This window comes from Camelus ferus, chromosome 6, assembly GCF_009834535.1.
Source record: "Camelus ferus isolate YT-003-E chromosome 6, BCGSAC_Cfer_1.0, whole genome shotgun sequence".
Lineage (NCBI taxonomy): Eukaryota > Metazoa > Chordata > Mammalia > Artiodactyla > Camelidae > Camelus > Camelus ferus.
In genome coordinates, this window is record NC_045701.1 from 11,625,992 (window position 1) to 11,653,032 (window position 27,041).

At 35.5% G+C, this 27,041-nt stretch overlaps 1 protein-coding gene across 1 annotated transcript; it reads left to right on the top strand.

Annotated features, from left to right (window-relative positions):
* On the top strand, positions 1-24,130 carry PYGO1 (pygopus family PHD finger 1). Its single transcript, XM_032481130.1, has 3 exons — positions 1-131; positions 14,867-14,952; positions 16,004-24,130. Exons 1-3 carry the CDS (start codon positions 83-85, stop codon positions 17,126-17,128), a joined length of 1,260 nt encoding a protein of 419 aa, XP_032337021.1. The 5' UTR covers positions 1-82; the 3' UTR covers positions 17,129-24,130.
* The last annotated feature ends 2,911 nt before the right edge of the window (positions 24,131-27,041 follow it).

The following is a 27,041-nucleotide window of genomic DNA, read 5'->3' on the forward strand; positions in this document are numbered from 1 at the left end:
AGGAGGAGGAGGAGCCGCCGCCGCCGCATCAAAGAGACCGAATTCCCGCGGCCTGGGGGGGAGTCATGCTTTGCGGTCTGTAATGTCAGCAGAACAGGAGAAGGATCCCATTTCGCTGAAGAGAGTTCGAGGTAACCGAGAAGGGCGCCGGATGGCGGGGAGCGGGGTGAGCAGGGCGCGCGGGGGCCGCGTGCCCGGCCGCTGGGAGGCCACTGGGCTCTGTCCGGGCCTAACTCCGCGCCGCCCGCGTCCCGCCTGCGCCCCGGGGCCCGGGCTGCGGTCGGAGGCGCGCGGCCCCGGCGCCCGCCCGCCCCGGAGACCTCCGCGCCGAGCCCTCGCCGCCCCGACTTTGTGTTAGGAGGCACTTGAAGCCTCACTCCGCATCCCTTCATAGCCCGCTCCTCGCCCACCTCACCCCATTCGCCAGACAGGCACAATAGGCAGCCCAGAGGGTGAGAAAGAAACACCCCCTGGCAGAGACCACGGACGATGCCCACCCCCCCGGAAAGTAAGTTGGACCGCGCCGGAGTTGACGCTCTCGAAGAAGGTGCAAGGGGGCCTTCGCGTCTCTCCCAGCCCCCCTTCCCACCCTCAAAAGGCAACAGACAGCTTATTTTCCTTAGGCTTAGGAGGAGAAACTATTCATTCAAAAGGCTTTTCTCTATTGGTTTATGGATAAGAATCAAATCGCCCCAGATCTGTTTTATACACGATCGGTTTGCTTTTTCCTCGCACACTAGTTAGGAATATTCCTGCTGCCAGACTGTCTAAGAAAAATCAGAGGGAACGATGTACCAGACAAAAGAATGCACGTTAAGTTCACAGACACCGAGTGCCGTCTGGAAATTTGGGGAATATCCTCCAGCTCTTGTTTCCAGCTTTTAGTAGGGTTAAGGCTGAAAGTCCCAAAGTTGAAGTCGTACTGTTTGTTCATTAAGCAAATATTTATTGAACAACTACTGTGTGCTAGGCACTGTTCTTGGCACTGGGATACCATAGTGAACAAAGCAAAAAGACCTTCTTCGCTCTGCAGGAGTGCACACTCTCGTTGGGTAAATAAATGGTAAACAAGCAAATGAAAGGTATAGAATGTCAAATGGTAAACGCTTTGGAGAAAATCAAAGCAGGGAAAACGTGTGGAAGTGTGGAGGTAGTGATTATATATATGCAAGAGGGCTCACCTGAATGATGATATTTGAGCAAAGACCCAACGGGAGCAAAGCCATGAGGGTATGTGTGGGAACAGCAGACTTGGTCAACGGAACAGCAAGTGCAAAGGCCCTGAGTCAGGAATTTGCTTAGTGTGTTCAAGCAACTGCAAAGAAGCTACTGTAACTGACGTGGAGTGAGCAAAGGGAGAGTAGTGTGAGCTGAACTGAAGGGTAGGGTGATTGTGTGTTGGGGGCCTTGTGAGCCATTTAAAGGATTGTGGCTTTCACTCGGAGATAGGGTCTGGATGGTTTTGTGCACAAGAGTGACTGAACTGACTTACATTTGTAACTGACTATTGTGTGCAGAGTAGACTGTAGAGAACAAGGGCTGAAGTCAAGAGGCTAGTTAGGAGGGCATTGTAATAATCCTTTCATCTAAACGGGATAAAGTGCTTTATAAGTAAGTAGTAAGGTAAATTCCCAGTTGACTTAAGTGATGTAGAGATCAAGGACCACAGACATTCGTCTGTGTTTTCGTACCTTGTGAGTAGAAATTAAACCTACAGAACTGGCTTGTGATGCAGTGACAATGTGGTATCCAAATAACATCACTTGAGTATTTCAGTAGATATTGATTTTCTTAGCCATTTAAGCAAAAACATAATTTAGAACAGAATATTGTTTTTACAGCCTTAATACCAGCACAGTCTTTCATTTTGTGAAAGTTTTCTATTTCAGCTTGCTTTCTGTGTGTGGTTTTAAGTTGCCAAAGGCTTTGAGGAATAGATGTTTCTGAGATAGACTTTGATGAGTTTGCTGTGCTATTTTGCCTATTATTATAAATTACTTTGGAGTTGAAGGAAAAGAAAGTGTTATCAAGATTATACCTTTGAACTCAATTATCAGTCTTAATCATATGTAATTTTAAATAGAATAGATAGCTATTTTTTTGTGTGTCAAGAGCACAGACCCATCTTCATTTTGTTGCAACTGCTGCTTTTAAGTTTGCTGCCTTACCTGTTGGGAGTTGGCTCAGGTGTCAACTCAAGAATATTCTGAGTTAAGTACCAGAATAAAAGACAAAGCACTTCCAGATGAAAGGAGCGTATAGAGTCAAATTGTCTAAATAAAAAGTATTACGATAAAAATGTAAATACATTTATTTCAAAATAAAAAGTAAAAAAAAAAACTTTTTTTAAAAGGCAAAGCACTTTTTAGAATAGGAAGAGGGTTTTTTTTGTTTTTTTGTTTTTTTTGGTGGGGGAGGTAATTAGTTTATGTATGTATTTATTCTTAGAAGATGTACTGGAGATTGAACCCAGGACCTCATGAATGCTAAGCATGTGCCTTACCACTTGAACTATACCCCACCCCAAGAGGGGTTTTTATAATAAGTCATTTTGTACTAATTAGAGCATTAATTTTTAAAACATTTAAAAATTATTTTATAATCCATAAAAGGTACCAGAATATCTACATAAGCTCTTCTGAAGCACAGTTCTGCTGAACTTCACCGCCCTGGAGCTTTTAGTTGCAATTTGTATCATCAGACTGCAGGCAGGATGTGATGTTTGCAGAGCATAAACTCTTGAACATCTCAAACTTTCTCATCCACTGATGTATATAGACAGACTTTAATTGTTATGCATTTATTTCATGAATATTATAAAAAATGAAAGTCATCCAACCTCTTGCTTAGGATAAGACTAAGATATATAGATAGATAGGTATACATTATATGTGTGTATCTGTGTAGAGAGAGATCAATATTTTTTTCAATTTAAATGAATTATTAGAAAATAAAGGTGTAACTCAGATACAGCAAACTTATGACAACATGATTGACTAAGGGCTTTACAGTAGTATACTCTGTAGACCAAGAGCATCATACTTCTCTGGGTTGCGTATTAGAAATGTAGGTTCCTGGACCCAAAGAATCAGGAGTTCTGAGAGATTTCTCTACATCTTTGACAAGATCCCCAGGGGTTCCTTATCTCCCTTGACGTTTGAGAACCTCTCCTGGTAGACCTAGATTGCAAAGGTGAGTGGACCACAGGAGGCTGATTTGTGGTTTTCCAAACTTGTCCTGATATTTTAATATTAGATTCAGAATTGCTATTTAGTGGCAAAGTATCTTGCTCCTGTTTCTTATCAGTTACAACCCCAGACCCTCAACCTTTGGACATAAGCCAGATCCATGAGGATAGATAGGTTCAGCATCTTGATTATCTTTTTATTTCTTCCCTAATTGCCTTGCCCACAGTAAATACCAAATGAATAAATGAGGCACTACACGAAGAAACTCATTCGTATCTTTATGCTGCTTTTGAATTGTCATAGCCCCTCACACTACTTTTGATTTATTTGCCCTTTTCCCTTAGAATGTTACCTGTCATCCTTATTCTAACCAACACTCCCAGTATCCAGTTTTCTTAGAACTCTTAGGTATTGATCTGATGACCATACCCATTCGTTTATTCAATAAGCATTTGTTGGGCAGTCGTAGTGCCAGACAGTGGAAATACATTGATTAAGACGACATAACACCTGTCTTCAAGAACTTTTAGTCTAGTCTAGGATACTGACAAATAAGTAATCAGTTACAAACAGCATGATAAGAACTATGATCATCTACAGGAAATAAAGGAGCATATAACCTATCTTTAAGGGAATCAAGGAAGGTCTCCTAGAGGAGAGTCCTAGAAGCAGTGAGAGTTCCTTTGTTTGAAATGATGCAGAAAGAGCAGCAAGGAGGGTGAGGGATGAGAAAAAGGTCTGGGAAGTCAATGATGATTTTGAGAAGGCACTTTTGGAAGAAAACCACATTTCAAAGCTGTGAATATTAAGTGGTGAAGATGTGATTTAAATGAAGCTTGGTGGTAGAAAGAAAGACATAGTCAATAACTTGGAAAGACAGAATCAAGAGGAAGTTTATATAGGTTCTCTTTATTTTTTCTCCCTTGAAAAAAAAGACTTATTTGTAGACTTACAGAAGAACCTGATATAGTGGGAGAGGGGGAGAAACTGAAAAGGCAACAGAAAGAGAGGCTAACTCATTAATAAAGCATTCAGTACATGTTTTTAAATATCTACTATGTGCTAGGCATTCACTGTTCCGGAAGCCAGGCATGAGACAGATGAGGCTCCTGTTCTCCTAAGTTAGGTTTCTGCATATGAGAGAAGGGGAGTAGCACCAAGGATGCAAAAGAGGAAGTACTCTTAGAGAAAAAAGAGAAAATTAAGGCAGAAAAACAGGAATTTAAAGATGAAGGAAGTTGAAGCATTCATTTCAGATGAAATGCTTTTTTTTTTTGCATAAATGCCACACAATTGTCTGATTTGTTACTAATTTTGCCTGAAGAAATTATGACAGCAAACTTTATGAGTTGTATCAGAAATACGCTGAACACTCTATAGTATTAAGATAATTCCATCTGGACTATGAACAAGTGATAATTCTTGAGTAGAAACAGAGGTTTCACTATTCATGAGGCAAAAGTGATTAAAGACCTATCTGCTTTTAAAAGACTGTGCACCCTCAGGTGAAATGCTTTTAACCAGAGTTAGAAATGACATTGGAGAGGTAAGGATGTATTTTAGAGTGGAATAATAACAAATGTCGCAAAAGTACTAAAAGTAGACTTTACTAAGAAATACAGACTGTCTTGATCAGAGGAGTGTATGGAAGATCTGGATTAAGATTGAAGAGGAAGCATAATTTACATAGTCACAGAATTGAGAAGAGCCAGTGAGAATAAGTCTAAAGGAAAGGATTGGGTTTTTTTTGTTGTTGTTGTTTTGTGTTGTTTTTTAATTAGCACATGTAAGGCTAGGCAGATTGTCAGGAAAGTGAATTTGGTTTTCGACACACTGAATAAATATCCCCCTGGGATGTTCCAGGGTATGCAGCGGATATACATGGCTTGGAACTGAGGCAGGTGGTCTGAGCCAGAAATAGAGATCTGGAAGTTATCTGTAAACATGTGAATACTAATTGATGCCCTGGGAGTAGATGAGCTCACCCAAGAGAGTGAAACGTGAGAAGAGAAAAGCATTGAGAAAAACAACTTTGGGAACACTCACATTTAGGAAATAAAAAGAGACATGAGGACTCTGAAAAACTTGATGTGAAGGAGTAGCCAGAGAGGTGGAGGAGAAAAACATAAGACAGTGGTGTCACAGGTAGGTAAAAAGAAGAGTAAATTTATGAGGGGGAGATAAATGGATTTTGTTTTTAACAAGTTGGATGAAAGGTGTGTATCTGTGAGACGTTCAGCATGCTTAGTCTCCCATATCCCCTAACTTGATGAACATCGTTTATCTAGTGACCCAAACCCATCCCCCATTTACTCAACATTGTTCTGAAGTCCAAGATTATCCTGGATTCTCGGTCTTGTTTTTTTGTTTTGTTTTGTTTTTTAATGGAGATACTGGGGATTGAACCCAGACCTTGTGTATGCTAAGCACATACCTATCTATACCCTCCCGCTTTAGTTTTTGAACCCATCATCTCCTTAGCCTTTCCACAGCCATGGTTTCCATGACCCCCCTTTTTTGTCTTTCTTAACCCATTTCCCACAATGCTACTTACTGCTGGTGATAAATAACTACCATCTTTTGAGTAGATACCAAGCAGTTTGCTAAGTAGTTTAAATGGATCATCTTGCTTAATTCTCTCAATAACCCTCTAAGTTAGATGTTATTATCATTCTAGGTTTACAGTTGAGGAATTGATGCTCAGAGAGGTTAATATGTGGTTAAGTAACATATTCAAGTTTACCCAGCTAGTAAGTGGCAAAGCTAGATCTTAAATTCTAGGGCTCTAAATCTTGGCTACTATGTTCTATTGCCATAGTGCTCCCCAGACACAACTTAGTCATATTACTCTTCCTTGTAAAATTCTTTGGTGGTTCCCCATTGCATTTAGGATAAAAATGCAACCTTTTTCTATTAACCCAGTCCAACCTTCTTGTATTTTCACTTGGCACAGGCCTACCACTTAGTCTTCTATCCTTCATATTCCATGAAGTGCTCGCCCTTGTCTCTCGTGCTCCAGTTCTGAAATACTCACATTTCATCTCTAGATGTTGTCATGATCTCTCTTGCCTTTAAATTTTTCTTTGCACATTCTGTTCCTTCTGCTGGATACAACTTCTTTTTTCCCCAGCTTTGTTAAGATACTCATTCTCAAAGCATCAGCTCTGTTGAAACCTCTCAGCTTGTCTTTGCTGATGCTCCTCCCTCAGTCAAGATTAGATGGGAGTTCCTCATATTCCCTCGACATCCAGTGCTCATCTGTCATCGTATTTATCACATTAAATTTAAGGGTTTCCAAAAAAAGAAAGAAAAAATTATTTCCTCTAAATTTATGGAATCCTTACTGGGAGGAATCATTGCTTTTATTTCTGTGCTTATGGAAGCTCAGCAGATGTTTCTAAAATCTAATTTGATGAATGTTAACAGAAAGGTTTCAGTAACTTCAGGTAATTTAGTTTACTTTCCCCAGAGTTGTGGAGGAGTTACCTCTTGGGAAGATTATACAATTCTCTCTTCCAGCACTCTTATTCCAGGCAACTGAAGAGGTCTAAGTCATCTTTACTTTCAGGGTTCGCCATAAGGGATGGTCAGGAGTCTCCTTTCCTATTCCCAGTCTCTGTAGACATGCTAATAGCAATATTGAGAAACAGTGCAGCATTTTGACTCTGCAGCTTGGCTGCCAGGGTTCTTATCCCAGCTCTACTGTTTACTAGCTGTGTGTTTTTTAGCAAGTTACTTAACCTCTCCTCCATCAGTTTCCTCAGCTGCAAAATGAGAATAATAACAGGACTTATTTCATAGCATGGCTTGAAGGATTGGAATGGTTGATTGGAACGGTTGCACTTAAAATGGTGTCTGGTACATTGTAAGTTATCTGCATGTTTTACCTTTAAATTCAGAAATAGAAGCTCTAAAATATACATTCTAAAAGAAAATAAGTAATCTGATCAACATTCACTTTCAGGTATATTTAATCAATTAATCAATCAAATGGCCTACAACATATTCTTTCTTGTTTCAGTTGAGTGTGAATATGAAGTGAACAAAAATGAAGGTTCCTTCACTCTAGGAAGAATATAATGAACAGCAACAAAAAAAAACTGTAAAAGCAGAAACTGCTCAGATCTCACAGTTTAGCTGAAAAAGACAAGTGTAAGCTGTTTACCACATGATTTTTGTGCATATCTGCAGCTTTGTTCTCCATGATTTCTGAAGTAGTCTGTTTAAAAATTTGACTGACTTTGCTAATAAAATAAGTTTATTATTAGAAGTATTATTGTATAGAGTCAGCTTCACACATGGACACTATCCACCTGCCCTCCTAGCTTTACTTTGTGAACAGCCTTAAAGCTCATGCACCTCAGTAATGCAAAGATCATTAGTTTGGAGAGAACACCTGGCACAGGAACCACAAACATTTGAAACCTTAAATCACTGACGTTGAGGGCTTTCTGAATTTGATATTTATGTCATGCCCAAATTGATCCAGATTTGGGGCATCACATAGTGGACACTTTCTGCCTCAATTCTCAAAGGAAATAATGGTTCTTTCTTTTCAATCTCATAAGGCCATTTTGCCAGATGCTTGATGGAATTCATACAATACTCTATTCACATATTAATTCACAATATTTCCATCCCAAGGTAGAGACCAGTATTTCAGAAGTATGTGTTTCAGGTGAAGACACAGCTGTTAGCTAAGATACTCACATCTATAGTAAACAATGGAATAAACTGACATTATATCCCAGACTTCTGTGCTATTGTGAAAAACTAATATTTGAAGGTCCACTGATTGTGTTGACACTGCTGGCTATTAGATGTTTTGATGGGATGTTAAGTACTATAGAAACTGAAATGAAGTGTGCTAATGGTATAGTCTAATCTAAAGGAAAGCAAAATGAGAACTAATATTTGAGTGCTCACTGTGTGCCAGGCAGTGTGTTAGGCACTGTCTTAGTCTGCTTGGGCTGCTGTAACAGAACACCATAGACTGGGTGGCTTTTAAACAATGGATATTTTATTTATTAGAATTCTGGAGGCTAGAAAGTCCAAGATCAAGGTGCTAGCAGATTTGGTGTCTGATGAAGACCTGTTTTGTGGTTCATAGATAGCAGTCTCCTTACTCTGTCCTAACATGTGGAAGGGGAGAGGGAGCACTCCCAGGTCTGTTTTATAAGGGCACTAATTCCCTCATGACCTAATCATCTATTGAAGGCCCGACTTCCTAGTACTATCACATTGAGGGGTTAGGATTTCAACATAGGAATTTTGGGGGAAAACCTGGTTTGTGTCATTTAATCAGCCTAGAATACATACTTATACCAGTACTTACACATATGAGAATACACACTTACTTGGAATAATGATGAAGCAAGTCTGTTTAAAGGAAAATATTAATTATAAACTATTTTTATATTAAAATAATACAGTGACATTACTTACGAGAACAGTTACTATCATAAACCAAACCATTATTGTGAATAAAATGAGTTTTAAAAAGGAAAATTTTAAATATATAAAAGGCACACTGCTATCTAGTGTACTGAGTAATGCTCTCCTCCCTTTTAAGGACTTGGAGCCAAAATAGATTGAGTCTTTTTTTTTTTTTAGATTGAGTCTTTAATAGGAAGAATAAAGGAGTTGTAACTAGATCTAAAAACAAAAAAATACATAAAAGGCCTCAAGTAAATAATCCACTCTTTACAACATAAAAAGTACCTACAAATAGAAAAAATAACTTTATACTTATAAATGGATTTCATATCAAAAAATCATTAATTTGTAGACTCTTTAGATGGGAAAAAATTGCTTCATTTACTAGGTTGGACTCTCTTGTAAGCCTTTAAGGAGAGAAACAACTTCAGCTTCCAGCTCTGGATAAAGGTTAAAGGGTGAAAGGAGAGGTATTATTTTGCTGAATTGAGATTGATTTGCATAATGAGGGGTGATAATATATAGACAGACAGATGAAATTCCATAGCTTTCTTAAGATGGGAGAGGTTTCTTTTTCTATTGTTGACATCACCCTTTCCCACTTCTGTTCCCCTTATGCATGCAGAGGGCACTGGGCAGGTAGGAGTGAAGAGATGAGGTGAAGACATTGAAATATTAACAAAAGGATTAGAGTGGCCATTCTTACAGTAAGCTGTAGAAGTCCCCTTTTTCTTGGTTCTGTGCCCCACCACTCTCAATATCTGGATGAATTGTCGTGGTCTACTTGTAGAGTTGGCAGCAGCAGATATGTAGAGCAGATAAAGAGAAACTTTGGTACCGAAATTAATTAGGGTAACTTAAATAACTAGCTCTTTAACCACTACTTTCCCCTCCCCAGGATTCTGACCTTGTACTTTTTTTTTAAAGAGTAAGAGTTACAGAAATTCTTGGTAGCGTATATTCTAATTAGCCCTGCTGACCATGAATCTGATCTAACATTACTTATTACATCATGGAGATGACAGAACCACCAGTATTGCAGGTAGAAGCAGGAAGGACCTAGGTAAGGTCAGGAGTCAAAGCCACTGGAAGTGTTATGTAGTTAACCCTTTAGATGAACAATAGGGGGGCAACAGAGACCAGTGAGAACTTCAGGATTTGTTTTATGGAGGGAAATATTAGACTCTTAAGTAAAAAATTAATACCATAAAATTCAATTTTCAAAAAAGAATTTTACATGGTTTTTCTCACAGATTACTTGGAAATAATGAATTTATTTTGTATTCCAAATACAAATGATTTCAAATGTCAGAGTTTTGCCTTACAGTAAGTATAAGCAATTATTATTAAAAGTTTTAGAAGGTAAACAGAGATGGTCAATACTAACCATTATGAGTACATTTTGTCCATCTGTACATTAAAATTACAGAATTTTAATTGTAAAATTATAGTTATCCAGTAGTTTTAACAGTGCTGTGAATGGTAATTTATATATTCTAGATTAGAAGCTTGTTTGTTAATAGTTTTATTTTTAAGAATTACCTTTTTTAATTTATGTTTTTGTTGTAATGAAATAGCCATAACAGATGTTAGGAAAGACAGGACTTTGATATTTGGCCCCTTTGTTTATTTATGTGACCACTTTATTATTTGACTTCGAGACCATTGCTAATTCTTTTCCGTATGAGACTCATCAGAATTTCTAGGTGTTCAGATTCAAGAACAAGACTTCTCTGTATTCAGTATGTTAGCATATACTGTTGTAGAAAACTGCATACAAATTGTTAATATGAACTCATCAGTTCATTTTATATAGGCTACTGAATAGTTATAAATTAATGATAGATTTAGTCATTCCTGAACCATCCAGTTTTGAACAAATGACCTTAAGGGGTTGACTGGATCTTTCTATAAGTTCTTTACTTACAGTTTACTCAGATGGGATTACCACATCAAATTAGAATTAAAAGATAGGATTTCCTTTATTATTTTTTTATTTAAAAAAATTTAATGATCACAACTATATTTTAATTTAATGAAATGTGTATATCTTTCTCTATTTGTGGTTTTTTTAATTGAAGTATAGTTGATTTACAATATTATATTAGTTTCAAGTGTACAACATAGTGATTATTTTTTATACATAATACTAAGATAAGAGTTCCTTTAGTTTGAACCAGAAGTTTCCATTTTTGCCTTTTGTGGGCCACTGAGGAAGACAGTATATGCATAAGATTTTAGGGAGGCAAAATAGTATCTTAGAAGTAGATAAACCTAGTTTTATCAAGCAACAGAGCAAACATAGGTAAGTTGGACTTCATCAGAATTAAAAACTTATGTGTGTTAAAGGACATATTTGCAAATCATGTATCTGATAAGATTCTAATATATACTAAGGGTAAAGTATATACTAAGTATAAAGAATTCTTAAAACTTAACAAAAAAGACAAACAGTTTAACTGAAAAAATAGGCATTTGAATAGGCATTTCTTCAAAGAAGATATATAAATGGTCAATAAATACATGAAAAGATGGTTAATATGATTAGTAATTTTGGAAATGCAAATTAAGCACAAGGAGATACCATTTCATGCCCACTAGTGTGGCTATATTAAAACAAATCTGTTTTTTGGGGGGAGAGTGGGATATAATTAGGTTGGTTTGTTTGTTTGTTTGTTTAATGGAGGTACTGGGGATTGAATCCAGGACTTTGTGCCTGCTAAGCAGGCACTTTACCCCTGAGCTATAACCTCCCCTCTCATAGCTGCTTTTGTCTGACCAGGGTTATGACCCCTTTATAATTCCATTTCTTTCTTTCTTTTTTTAAAATGGGGATGATTTTCCTACCTCAGGTTTGTTTATGAAGATTAAGTGAAAGAACATAGATAAAGTTAGATATAAACTTTCAAGATAAGATGGTAGAACAAAGCTACTTTACAGAGTCTCTTTTTAAATTTCAAGTCAAATTAACCAAAACGTTTTTCAAAAGTAGCAAAAATGTTCAGCAGCAGCACCAAATGAGAAGTAGCACAGCCCAATAACATAAATCTAGAAGAGAGTGAAATGCGAATCACTGGCTTAGGCTTCTAAAACCTTCTCTGCCCCTTGGAAGCTGTTGACGATGTATGAAGTTTGGAGAATTCTCACTAATAACCCCAAGTCTGGAGAAAAGCCAATTAATTAAATGAGTAGTCTTATCTTCTCACTCCTTTGAATAAGAAAAAAATGAGTGCACAGAGGAAATTTTTGTTTTTCTTTTAAAGACTCTGACAGAAAAGAAGGCTTCAGGGATATCAACTGAATCAGAGGATATGAGGGAATCCCTCCCATGTGAGTGGGTTACTGCACCCCTCAGCTAGGTTGATGTGCATTTAACAAAACTTCAGAATTAAGAGCATGGATGTTTCAAGGAAATGCAACAGGCTAATCTTACTGACATAGGCAAGCATTATAAAGAGAATATTTGTATATCCATGTAAAAAATCCATGTCCATATAAATATAACACTCATATAAAAATTAGTAAATTGGATTTATTCCAAGCTAATCAGGCTGGGTTCAACATTAAAACAATGTAAAGGAAAAACATCATATGGTTATCTAAATAGATGGAGCATATCACTTATGCCAAACAAACAGTCTTAGATATGAATAAGAGGGAGTCAAAGTCGCCCATGTTAAATCAGAGCTTAAAATGTCTGGGCAAAGTTACAAGATAAAAATAAAAGCATGATAACTATGCAGACACACTATAGCAAACTAGTGCGCTAACAAACACAAAGAAAAGAAACAGCATACAGACGATGAAGAACCCATAACCTACGAGACGGAAGGAAATAATCCACATGTACTTCATAAAATAAAACAAGAACTCAAAGGCAAGATGATAATAACACACAATGAGATGAAGGGTAAATTGCAGACCTAAGGAAACAAATTGAGGACTAAACATATATGTAGAACAAATGCATAAATTAGAAATAAGAAGCAGAATAAAGGTAACAATTAAGTTACATAATAGAAAAGCTTTAAATAAACAGATGAAGTGCAGATGAAAAAGACAGAGTAGTCAGAGGATTAACTAATGGATATGGAGCTAAAAATTTCCCTAGCATAATGATAATACCCCTGAAACAGCACTCAACAAATAGAACAGAAAAAGTATTCAAAGATATGAAAAAAGAAAGTTTACCTGAAGCAAAGAATTGAATCTAGAGATTAGAAAATACCCTGCTAAATTTAGGGAGGAAAAAAGTAGAATGAGATGTGATACCATATTATCCTCAACTTTCAAAACAGGAAGTCAGTCTACATAGGATTGAAGAAAGAAAAACCATACCTTCTCCGACTTCGTATTTTTCTTGGTGTTTTTTCTTAGTCTTAGAGAATTCTTTCAAAAATTTCTCTTTTGGTAAAGAAACATTTACTATAGTCTTCCGTTTAACTTAGTCCATTTTCCTTCATTAAATTCTAATAAAGTTAAAATTTATTGCTTTTATTTTAAAAATAGAATCCCATTTTTATAAAGGTATTAGTATCCCTCTTTATATGCAGAAGGAAAAGTAGGTAGGTAAGCTGGAAGTCTGGAATGATGTTAACGGAGTAGTAATGATAGTTTCTGGCTGGTGGGATTGAGATATCTATCAGTCAGGGTCTAGTCAGGACACAGAAACCATAACAGTTATTTTTAACAGAATTCAATATAAAGTACTGTTAACAGATATTAAACCGGCAAAATAATAAACTAAAGTTTTTACAGAGGTATAAACTGGGGGAAACAGCTACCATTCTTGAGGCTGTGGGACACTGGAAAGAGGAATTATTGAAATATATAAATACACAGGAGGGATCCTTTAGAGTTTACACTCAGGTCTCTAAGATGGGGGTGCTGCTTAGGTTATCTTAATGTCTATGGGGTTAGAGGATGGACCCTGTGGGCCTGAGACTCAGACACCCAGTGCTGATGTCTCTGAGGAGGGCACAACAGGGCTGTCTGGTTAATAAGCAGGGTAAATAAAAACAATGTTATTTTGTTCTAGATGGCTAGCCAGAACAGGGAATACCTTTCCACCTGTTAGAAGTCTTCCTCTTCATCCTTCAGTAAGGCTTTTAAAAAGTTTTTATTCATTCTGATCTTGTGCATTTCTTAAATTTATTGCTAGCTATTTTAGTTTAGTTTTGTTTCTGTAAGTGAAAGCTTTTGTTACACTTTATCTTTTAACTGGTTGTAGTTGGTATATATGAAAGCTTTTGATGTTTAAATATTAATTTAACTTCCAGAATCCTCACTAAAATTTTATTATTGTTTGTCATAGTTTTTCACCTCCATAATATTTAAACTTCTCCTAAATAGCTCTTACAGAAATCTACTTTGCATTTTGTTGTGTATGGGACTATGGCCAGCATGCTGATTTCTCTTCATTGTTCAGAATTCTCTGTAATAAAAATTTTGTTTTTTAAATGGAAAAAATTACACTGACAAAATTTTTAAAACTTCTTAGATTCACAGTCAAGCTTTTTGCTTTTGCCTGATCATACACTATTGAGAAAATCATACTCACATACATTGTTGTATTTTGACAATATCCCTTGAAGAAGTAAAAGGCACATAGCTATGATGCCATAATTCCAGTTCTAGGAATGACTTGTACATGAATGTAAGGACATTTATATGTAGATTTTCATTGCAGAATAGCAAAGGTTTGTAAACCACCGAAATATCCATCAGTAGGGAAGGGACTACTTAATGAATCATGGTACAGTCATACTATGAGATAACTACTCATTCGTACTATACACAATGACATGGAGTGATTTCCAAGTAGGAAAGCAAGGTACAGACCATTGTGCAGGGTATGCGTGCCATCGTTTGTGTACTCCGAAAAGATATTATACTGGGATTTATCTAGATTATCTTTGGACAGATAGACCAGAAGCTACCAACAGTGGTTGCCTCAGGGACGGGGAACCGGATGACTGAAGGTTTGGGAGTGGGATGGAGGCTTAATCACTGGAAGAATAATAAAAAATGCTATGGGAGTAGAGGTGAATTACTGTTTCTGGCTGAGATTATGGGGAAGATTTTTTTGAAGAACAAAGATAATAAAAGCTTAGTATTGCTTTTACCTAGTTAAAAAAAATAGAAAACATATGAATGGGTAGCTATAATAGATATTGCTATGAGAGCTACAAAATTTCCCTTACAAGTAGAAATATTATCTGGATTTATTTATTTATTTTTAGGTGGTGATAGTGGACTGGATGGGTTAGGAGGACCAGGTGTACAACTAGGAAGCCCAGATAAGAAAAAACGCAAGACAAACACACAGGTAAATTGGTATTTTCTTTAATAACAGTTTTTCTTCACTGATATGTTTAGGCTGTTAGGTGAATTTAACTTAGGTCATGGGTTTTGTTTCCTGTCCTCATTCAGAACCTAGTAGTGAATTCTGCAGTGATTGTTTTTTGTTTTTAAGTCTGCAACTAGTGGCTATTATTTGACGTAGGCCTAGGGTGAATATTGTGAGAAGAAAGTATAGGCAGATGAATTAAAATGCTTATTCTTAAATCTAATTTAAAAGGAATTGATGCCTGTAGTTTTACTAAAAGATTTAAAAATATATGGATACAAATTTAACCTGGAGTAATGTTCAGCTATTGCAATAAATCAGTAGGATGTACGTATCATGAAATAGTCGTGGTGGAGGCATCTTTTGTCTGTAACCTGTGGTTGTAATAAACAGTTACAAATACGGACTTTCTTGGTTTTATCCTCTATAAATTTGAAGCACTCTTTTTATTATAAAGACTGAAAATAGGTATGAAGTGTGTACAGATTACTTTATTTAAGTTTCATGTGTTAAACTTGCAGTGTGACTAAAACTGGCCGTTTATTTTTCCATTCTTAGGCCTAGAGCTTAGTATTTTGGGAATACCCTAATAGCTACTCCCAACGTTAAGCTAGGGAAAAAGAATTAGATTCTGTTTATTGTTATTTAATTTTATGGCTGTTTGGAGGTGTAAAAGGTATTTTTAGTTAAAATTTTAAGTGAATGATTCTAGAGTTATAGGTAAGCTTATTAAATGAAAAATTATTATAATGAAGCTTCTTTTGAGGGTTGAATATTTTTAGAGTTTGTAATGATCGATTTGAACTCAAAAGAGCATACCTTATTTCTTTTCCTAAGTGAAAGAAATCTATATTTATCATTATATATAATTAAATATAAATACTACTTGGAGTTGAAAGGTCAAGTGAATTAAATTTTTGTAACACTTCAAGAGAAATTTAACTAAAGCTAGGCTCCTAAGTGTTAACAGAACCATTTTAATGGCTTATTTGATCAAAAACATGTATTTTACTTTACGTTCTCATTTCAGGGGCCTTCTTTTCCTCCGTTGTCTGAGTATGCTCCGCCACCGAATCCAAACTCTGACCATCTAGTAGCTGCTAATCCATTTGATGACAATTATAATACTATTTCCTATAAACCACTACCTTCTTCAAATCCGTATCTTGGCCCTGGGTACCCTGGCTTTGGAGGCTATAGCACATTCAGAATGCCACCACACGTTCCTCCAAGAATGTCTTCCCCATACTGTGGTCCTTACTCACTCAGGAATCAGCCACACCCATTTCCTCAGAATCCTTTGGGCATGGGTTTTAATCGACCTCATGCTTTTAACTTTGGGCCACACGATAATTCAAGTTTTGGAAATCCATCTTATAATAATGCACTAGGTCAGAATGTTAACATGCCTAATCAACATTTTAGACAAAATCCTGCTGAAAACTTCAATCAGATTCCTCCACAGAATGCAAGCCAAGTATCTAACCCTGACTTGGTGTCTAACTTTGTCCCTGGAAATAATTCAAATTTTAGTTCTCCATTAGAATCTAATCATTCCTTTATTCCTCCCCCAAACACTTTTGGTCAAGCAAAAGCACCACCCCCAAAACAAGACTTTAGTCAAGGAGCAACCAAAAACACTAATCAAAATTCCTCTGCTCATCCACCTCACTTAAATATGGATGACACAGTGAATCAGAGTAATATTGAATTAAAAAATGTTAATCGAAACAATGTAGTAAATCAAGAGAACAGCCGCTCAAGTAGCACTGAAGCTACAAACAACAGCCATGCAAATGGGACACAGAATAAGCCACGACAACCTAGAGGTGCTGCAGATACATGCACCACTGAGAAAAGCAATAAATCCTCTCTCCACCCAAGCCGTCATGGCCATTCTTCCTCTGACCCAGTGTATCCTTGTGGAATTTGTACAAATGAAGTGAATGATGATCAGGATGCTATCCTGTGTGAAGCCTCTTGTCAGAAGTGGTTTCATCGGATCTGCACTGGAATGACTGAAACAGCTTATGGCCTCCTAACAGCAGAAGCATCAGCGGTATGGGGCTGTGATACCTGTATGGCTGACAAAGATGTTCAGTTAATGCGCACTAGAGAGACTTTTGGTCCACCTGCAGTGGGCAGTGATGCTTAATCACGGGCATTAACTACAGTGGTTTTTTTCCCCCTGTGTGTTACGGAGGTTCAGTGACACAGGATTTTAGTGTTTCACATTTTTTTCCAATGCACACACAAAAAGATTATTTACCTTTTTGTTTTTATTAATATCCCACTTCATTGCTAGTGCAAACTTTGTGTTGTCCTTGTTTGCTATCTTAAATAAGAATAATGTATATGAGGGTGCATTAGAAAATACTATACAAATAAATGTTAGTTGTTGTTAATAATAAACAAAAAAGCCTCTTGAAGCTTCAAAATAATATATAGCAAATGTAGGCAAGTTTTGACTTCTAAAAGTTAGAATCTTTGAAAAGTTTAACAGTTGACCCTTGAACAACACAGGTTTGAACTACATGGGTCCACTGATCTGTGAATTATTTTCAGTAAACATGTACTATAGTACTATGTGATCCATGGTTAGTTAAACCTGAGGATGGGGAATCATGGATTCAGTGGGCTGACTGTAAAACTGTGGGCAGATTTTTGACCATTGGGGGGTTGGCACCCCTAACAGCTGTGTTGTTCAACGGTCAACTGTGTTTCAGTGCTGAACTTTGGCAATATCAAGTTAAACATTTATTTCAAAAAAAAATTTAAGGATCCATTTAACATATTTTCAGAAAGAATATAGGTAGCTGAAACATGGACGAAAGCATACGTTTTAATGGATGTTTTAAAAAATAATAGAATATGGCACCAAATTCCTCCCATACTAGGGTCCTTGAAGTTAGTGACTTTCATATTTTCAAGTCAGTCTTTCCAGGATATCTGTACAGATATGAGACAGATGTTAACATATAATAGATATTCAATAGGTATTTGTTGATTAACTTGTGGACTGTACCATATTAAATTGCTAATGTTAGATCAGTTGAAAATTGACTATAATTAGTAGAGTTGTCATAAAGTATGTTTTTAGTTGTGCTATTTAGAAATATAAAAGTATTTTGCTCTTCAGTTTTCAGTTTTCTTTGATTATGGAGTTGTTTTGTTACTGTTTTCCAGAGAAATAAATAATACAGTATCCTTAGAAGAATTGTGAATACTTTTCTTAATATCATTTCAAACTGGGACATATGCAAATAAGATAGGTAGAAACATCACTTTGGTCTTAGAGAGCTCTGCTGGCAAAAGAACCACTCAGTGGTGGTTTGAAAAAAATCTTGTTCTGGGGATCTGAATTCAAAAATGAGCCTCAGGGGAATTCAAAATCCATTTTAAGCAAAAATCAATGAAGAGCCAAGGTGAGCACTAACTCACAACAATTCGAGGCCTTGCAATTGACAAAGAGTTTCTGCTGTGACTGGGGAAAGTGTAAAATATGGACTTGCGAGTATTCTCTTGAGAGATGATCAAGAATGGAGACAGTCGGAGGTGCTCGAATTAAGAGTCAAAATAGCAGAAACCCATTTTTGGAGTGGATCATAATCTGTAACCAAAAAAAAGATACTCTATAACAGTTGATAATAATTTATATAAATGATTGGATATTGATGAAGCTCCCAAACTTGAATCATCATTATCATTGTAACCGAAAAAGTTCTGAAGACCATATGGTGATCTGCAAAAGGGATAATTACTACCATTTAAACCTTGGTGAAATGACAGCGGCAGCAATATTGCCAAGAAATTTAAGTTATGCAGGAAAAGTTTGATTAAATGTCCTTTGGTTAATAAACATGAACCCAACACTTTGACATGACAGCACTTGACTTCACATGTCACAAGCCACTAAAGCAAAGTTCACTGAATTGAGCTATTAAATTTTGTGTCTATCGTAGTCACCAGAACTTTGTCTAGTGAATTGCCATCTTTTTCATCATTTGGAGATTTTTCTAAGAAACAACATATTCTCCAGCTGAGAAATAGGAATTAGAGAGTTTGAACAATTTACAGAGCCTAACAAATGATGAATTTTCTAAGAATGAAATATTTAATATCCTATTAGAAGAAAAGTATTAATGCTCATTATGTGTATTTTGATTGAATAAAACTTACTTTTTAAAATGCATTGTTTTAATTTTGACCTACAAAACAGCAATTTCATATGGTACAAGATAATATAAGATTTTCTCCATTTGCCTGTGACTAGTTAGAGATGAGTACAAAATATTTTAAATACAGTTATAAACTATGTGTCTTTATAGTTTTAGGAAATGAAATGATACAAATTCTAATACTAGGTACTCCTTTGTGTGAAAACTTTACCAGCTGAAACAGGTTAAAATGCAGTAGTTTTGGATAATTCTTGACATTTGATGTGTTCAGCAGCATACTCGAAGATCACATTTTGCTTAACATTGTAGCTTTGATTAACATAATTGTCTAAATGTTTAAGGACCTAGTTATGTTGTTTTTGAAATCTTGTGAGTGCTGATTTGTAAGAAATGGTGCACTGACTGCTATATGCCCAGTCCTAGCATCAGATCTTGATGTTTTATGACCGAATACAGTTGGTTAGAGACTGAGTAGAACCTTCCAGTGTCCTCAGGAGTTAACACTTCACGTGGTAGGACTTGAGTTGTGCTCACTGCTAAAGATGAGTGTGCAGTTTCTTAAGCCCTCTACTGCTTACAGTTTTAATAGTTAGTTGTGAAAATGAAATAACCTGTCCCAAGTTAGTCTAAAAATACTTGGCTTATAATGTGATTTGTTCATTTTCCATTTCCAAGTCGTTGCTTTTAAAAACCTAGAAACAAGTGATTTTTTTATTCATGTATTTAGGTCTTCAGAGCACTTTACTTAAGGAAGAAGCTGTAAATATTCAAAAGAAAAACCCATGGTTGATTCTGACAATAGGCAGACTACAGTCATAGCTGATGAATGTTTTCATGTATTTGAATTAATTTTCTTACTAGTTCTGTATTTGTCTCTACATGACACTTAGTCAAAAGTTATCTGGATGCTTTTTGGTAGGGAAAATGATGAGCTATAAGAATGGCCAGATATTTGCCTAATTTGACTCAGAGAAAGCTATTATACAAATTGGTATGGCTTTCTTAAGACAAATGACAAGCTGCCCTAAACATTTAAAAATATTCAGTGAGGGAAAGAAATACACACAGGTGGAATAATCTTCCAGCAGCATTACACCTTTTTTGGGGGGTGTAATCCTTTTCCTTCACTGAAAGGCCTACTCTCACATGCACACATATCAACAAAGAACTGAGCAGGAAATCTTGGGGTTTCTCCTGCATTCTTAAGTTTTGCCAAAGTTCAACATGGCTAACTATCAATAGCTAGGCTCTCCCATCAAGGCTGGGTTACTGATAGACAATTTTTAAGCATCAGTTCCTTTCTCAGACCTTGCTTTTGTTCATTTCACTAGAGAATTCCTGGTCCACTTGCTTCAAGATGCTACTGGACTCACTAATACTAAAACAGATTAGCTTGTAAAAGAAAAATAAATTGTTCTTCGATAGAGTGCTTAGAATTAGACTTGTGATCCGTGTTTTCCTTTTGTGTGAAATATTTTAGAGTACTGCGATTATGATCCTTGTTACCCAAATTAGAAGGTTATGTACATAAAACTGAAGATTTTCTTGTACTAGTGGTTACTCTTCATAGATGAACACAATATAAAGAAATCCGATTTATGTGTGTGTGTGTTTTTAAGACTCCTAACTCTGCCTAGTGGTAGGAAAAAAAAAAACATTAGCAGGTCACCATGAAATCTCCTGACTATATAATCCAGGTAAAACAAGTATCAGGAGTCTTCTAACATTCTTTCATATTTGTTTGTCTTGAACAAACTGAGTGGTAGTACTTACTGTCCAACGTACTATAGTAATTGTATAATATATATAAGCAACGACTTTTAAAGGGAGCTTGAGAGTTTTTGAATTTCTTTTTTGCAGTGTATAGAAGTTTCATAGGCATGAACATTTGTGCTATTTAAGATTTTTTTAATTAAAAATTTAATTAAAAGCATCCAGATTTCCAAAGTTCATTTGTAAATAATGGTTTAGAACTCTGTACAAGATGATTGGATTCTTAAGGAAGCTCATAAAGCCTTATTTCAACCATCATGTAGTTAGCCAATAGTATCATGCTGAGTGCTCAGTTTTCTTTAAGGAAACACTTAGTGTAGGAAGGAGAAAGAAGCAGAGGTCTTTCCCTTTTTTCTGATTTAATTCAGGAAGGTTAAGTTCTTTGGTGTGAGTGTTTCCCACTTACCCTCTTACCATCCTAAACTTTCCAATGGAATGCTACATAAAACCAACTTGCCTTTTTGCTTCCTGGATGCTCTGTACTTCAAAATTTCATACTGTTCTTCTAATCAGAATTCCCATTTCTGTTGGCTGTGGTTGGCTAGATTTCAAGGGAAAAGTGTTTTCCAGCAAGATTTGAACAAAGACAGTGAAGAAAGTGGGATTAAGTTTCTTTTTTTTTAAAAGACTTTATTTAGAATGAATCTTTAGTACCTAAGATTTCAGACAGTATGACCACTTTTCAGGCACCATGGGAAGCAGTATTTACTGATCAAATTGACTGATACGTTCTTGAGACTACTTTCCAGTTTCCTTTAGATTGTTGAGACTTTTCACAGTTGCTTTTCCTCTACTTCTGAACTCAGAGGTTTCCAAGTTTTAGTAACTTCCCCTTTTCCTCTATTTCATATAGCTGATAAAGCAGTATAGAAGTCACATCTGTGTGTTTTTCCAGCTCAGTGATGGAAGTTTAGAAGCACCCCTGGAGTAAAGAGGCTAGGGATGGCAGTATCTCCCAAGACAAGATGTGTAGGGCAAATGAAGGGAAGAAAACTTTCCATGAAACCCAATGCATAAGCTTCATCTTTGTCATATTTTGTCAAAATGCATTACTTGTAATTATATTAAAATCTTCTAAATACCTGTACTTTCCTTGTCCTGTAGATGATGTTGCTTGTTAGTCAAAATATCTTTTATAAAAGAAAGTCCTGCTTCTTATCATGATGTATGTGACTTAAATGACTGTTTCATATTAAAACTATTTCTTCCTTATGTACTGCTTACATATACCTCTTTTTGGGATATTAGTTCAGTACTTTTATACAAATCTGAGTGTGTTCCACATTGGTGACATGTATTTTTGCAGTAAATTTTTGTTTTGTTCTTAGAGCATGTCTGAAGTTAACACATGCACTAGTGCTGTGGTCTGTGGCAAAATTACTGTAATTCAAATTGGAACATAAAATGTTTCCAGACTTTGTCCAACATTTATTCCTATGGCAAAGGAAATTACTATGTAATACTAATAATTTCTTATGCTGGTATGTTTAAGCTACTCTATGAAGTATGTGAGACATCAATATTTATGGATTAGTAGAAGGCCTGATGTCTTTGAATTGGGAGAGAGGGGTAAAATTTGGTGTTAGCAATTCATATCACTCATAATACAATAAATACTTCTTAAAAATGTGATGTTTCTCTTACAGTTATCATTTACTAAGGAATTATTCTCTTAATTGACAGTGCAGATAAGGATTTTTTAGCCAATACCATTAAAATTATCTGCTAGAGTTCAAACTTATTCTGATATCTTCCAACCCAAAAAGATACTCACTCCACCAGAACCAAAATAAGTAGTAATGTTAATCTTTATTTATTAAGAAACTACTAAAATACCGTAAAACTCCTCTAATTTACTTAGAATTTGTAACCATTGATACATGGACTTGAATGGTGGTTACTTTGTACTATCTGATGAAAACATTTGTTAATAAAAGTCATAATCAAGATTTTAAAGAAAAAATGTTTAACCTTGAAAAAATTTTCAGCTTTTTAGGGGCATTTATTTCAAAATGCTAGTTTAAAAGCATTCTTTTGTCATTAAACCAAGTACCCAAAAGAATTGTAATAGATAATACTTCAAAGTTGTATATTTGAAATTACATGGCTAACAGGAAAAAAAAAAAAAGAATGATTGTGAGTGCTTAAACTGCATATCTTTTTAAAATACTCAAATTTTTAGACTTTTACCAAGTTAGACTATCCTGAATTAACCAGGTTTTATGATATCAGTGATGTATATTACAAGATAAATGTCTACTGCTGTTATGCTAATGTGTCTCCATACAGCATCATTTTTGGCATGGTTGTTGTGGTGTATTTTGTACATTTGATTGTCAGCTATTGGTAGAATTGAAATAGCAATAAATCTGATTCAGTTCTCAATATTTTTAAAAATGCCAGATACCATACTGTGTCATAATCCCATTATATTTTACTTGAATGCCCAATGTTTTCATGGGCTTCTTGTTTGTATTAAAAATTTAGTTTTACATGTTAGAGATTTTTTTTCTGGTATTTTCAGATACAGTGTTTTAGAACTGGGTCTGTTTCTATTTGAATCATGAAGGTTTAAATGATTCATGTACTGCTTTGTGAAAAAATTTGAATAAAGTAGGAAATAACTAGGTTTCCCCCAAATTGTTCATTTTCTTTATGTGGTCAATGTGCAGGTTACTGTTTTTGGAGAAATAAAATTGGCTTGGTGACTGATTGAATATAGTAGATATATTATAGTTTGACTGTCTAAGAGCTTCCAAATGTTAAACCAAAAAATTCTCAATTCTGAATTACTTTTCAATAATTATAATAAGTAGTAGTAAGCCAGTTCTCATTGTTCTTTTTAAAATATTTAACTCTTATAATTTCTTCCTTCATGTCCTTTTTCCTTCTTTCTTAAACACCATACTAGATTTTAAAATTGGGGAGTTTAAGTTATCTCCCACATTTTAGTTTTTTACTCTAGATAAGTAGTGAGACAAGTAGAGGTTCTATCAAAACAGTCATGTTATTGTTGGCTATTCTTTTCAGGGATCATGCTGTCATTTGTGCATTGTATAAAGAATGTTATTCATCAGTCTATAGACCTACTACTAGTAGAAATTATGTATGGCAGGCTTTCTTGAAAAATATGTATTGTAAGTTTGTTTCCTATCAGTGTTATGCTTCAGATTCTTTTAAATAAAGCTAGTTTTTAAAGAGAAAAATAACTGTTTTTTAAATGCTTGACTTTCAAGACAAGTAAGTGTGATAATTTTGGCTTTGGGTAGATGTCCCAGGAAACATTAAGCAGGGCTATAGCCTACAGTTTATCAGGAATTTAATTTTATACTGAGGAGCAAACTGGTATTTTTGGGCAGGTCTTGCTATATACAACTTTTTTTTTTTCCTGTGAAGTTTATGCATAATGGTGAGTCCTGAGTTTCCTTAAGAAAATGTGAACATGTCTCTACTTTGATTTTTACAAACTAGGACTTCAGCCTTGTTAATAGAAAATTAATTGGAGAGGAGTTCTACAAACTCAGCAGCTCCATGATCCCTGAAGTAGAGGCACCACTGTAGCAATGTTAAGAACAAACTTACTTGAATGGTAAGGTTTACAAAAGACATCTCTGTGATTCTCTTGGCATTCCTCTCATAGTTGCAAAATGGCTACTACTGCTCCATATATCATTTTCTCACAGAACAACATCCAAAAGCAAGCAGGAAAGGAGGCTCAGGTTGTTCTCTTTTTATTAAGGAGGAAGATCTTTCAGAAGCCCTCAGCTGATTTTCCTTTGATTAGTTTAGACCAAACATGATTCATCCTTTGGGGCTAGACTCATCTTTTCTGAAAATATTTTCATCTAATGTGCAAAAAAAAAAAAAAAAAAACAAAAAACCAATAGTTCTAACAGCAAGGGGAGAATGTTTTTTGGATAAGCAACCAGTTGCATCTGTCAAAAATTAACAAGCTTGAGCTAACAAAGAACGTGGTACCTATACCGTATAGCACAGGGAGATGTATACAAAATCTTGTGGTAGCTCACGGTAAAAAAGAATGCGACAATGAATATATGTATGTTCATGTATAACTGAAAAGTTGTGCTCTACACTGGAAACTGACAAAACATTGTAAACTGACTATAACTCAAAATAAAATAAAATAAAAACTCATAAAAAAAAGAACCTAGTACCAAATAAATAAGAAATGTGCATTCTTTTCAAACACTCAAGAAACATTTGCAAAATTTTACCACATCCCAAGTTATAAAGGAAATCTCAACACATTTCAAAGAACATTTATCATGCAGACTGTTGTTTGACCTAAAAATAATGGAAAAAAATCATACATTTAGAAAATAAAAGTAAACTCAAGTAACTAATGAAAGTTATGTAACATTTAAACCTAAAGATAACTTAAATATGTATTGAAACTAAGGGCATAGGTTTAGGATACAGAAAGTTGTGAAGAACTTCACCCTCACCCTAATTTAAAAAAAATTAACTCAAATTTTAGGTAAATAATACTAATATAAACATGTTTCAGAGACTATGTATTGAACATAATTTGTCAGTGTCCTCACAATCCATAGTATGTTTTTTTCCTTTAGGGAAACCATTGAACAAATCCTTGTTAAATTTAGAGAATTTAAATAGAAAATCTGACTCTCCTCCATTCTCATTTAGCCTTAGCCATTCAGTTGTATCATCAACAGGTTTTATCTTTCTATCATGCATGCCTGAAGCCTGTGCTGTAAGATGCAGGTTAGAAACTGGGTCTTCAGCCAAGGAGGAGACTCTTAGAGCCTTGTAGAAAAGACTCTACTGGGTACTCTCAACTAGTGATACCTCAAGATATGAAGACAGTGGCAGTGAAAAGTGGATGGATCGGAGAGATATTTAAGACTTGGGGATTGATAGGATTTGTGGTCTCTAACATAGGTATAGTTGTCAAAGTTAAAAGCATCAGTTAATGAATATTAAAAGTTTCACTTTTATTCTTCACTAGAAAGTCATTTCATACCTGTCACAATCAGAAAAATGCTTATGGTGAGGTCCAAGAGAAAAAGTGTTGCATCTAAACAAAACAGCACAACAATGAGAGCCTTACACAAAATCATATTTAATCCTCTCAACACCCTACAAATAGATATTATTGCCTCTATTTTGCAGATGAGGAATCTGGAGCTTAAGGGGTGAGAAACTTGTTCATGGTCATACAGTTAATAAATGTAGATTTGGTGTTCTAACCCAGTTGGCCTGACTTTAAACACTAGGTTGGAAGACCAAATGTTAACACCGAAGAGTTTAAAAAAAAAAAAGATTTTAGTTTGAAAAGATATGTTAGCATTCCCCAAATTCCTGACCTTAGATCTGAACTCCCTGCTTTCAAGAACCCCTCTCTGACTCTTTTCTAACTGCACTTTTTCCAAAAGGAAAGGAAGCTGTGGTCAAAAGGATGCACCATCTGACACCCACACTCCCTCTTCTAGACCATGGTTTGGCTGCCTCAACTCCAGAATTCTCTGCCCAGACTGCTTCATTGAACACCATGAGTCTTTCCCCTGGTTGGTCCCTGTGCTTCTTGTGTGTATATCTCTGTGCCCAAGGATAGGCTGTTCCCTCTGCTATGTTCCTACGTGAAACTCCAAGGACAATGAGAATTCCAAATCTGAATCTGGCCTTCCATGTCATTATGAAGGTACATGTAGTCAAAGTAGGAAAATAGAGCATATTTTATTAAATATTTGGTTAGCTTAATTTGTAACTGCTGGGCAATACTTGATTCATACTGAATATAAGATAATGGTTTAATATTTCACCAATAATGTTAATTATGTTAATTTTGGTATTAATGTGGTCAAATCTCCTGATACTCTTTAATAAATGTTGGAACTTTTAACAGTTTAGTGTTACAATAATAAATATCTGTCTTTAAAGATAAAATTCTAAAATTTTAAACTATACTCAGTTATAAAATGCTTAGAAATTTGTTGACAAAACTAAAAAAATTATATTTATTTATATTTTCTTATTAATCTACTTTATTAAGCATGCAAAACTGTACTTTCCTCCTTTAATAATAGCTATTCTTTTTTTAAAAAAATTGAAGTGTAGTCAGTTTACAATGTGTCA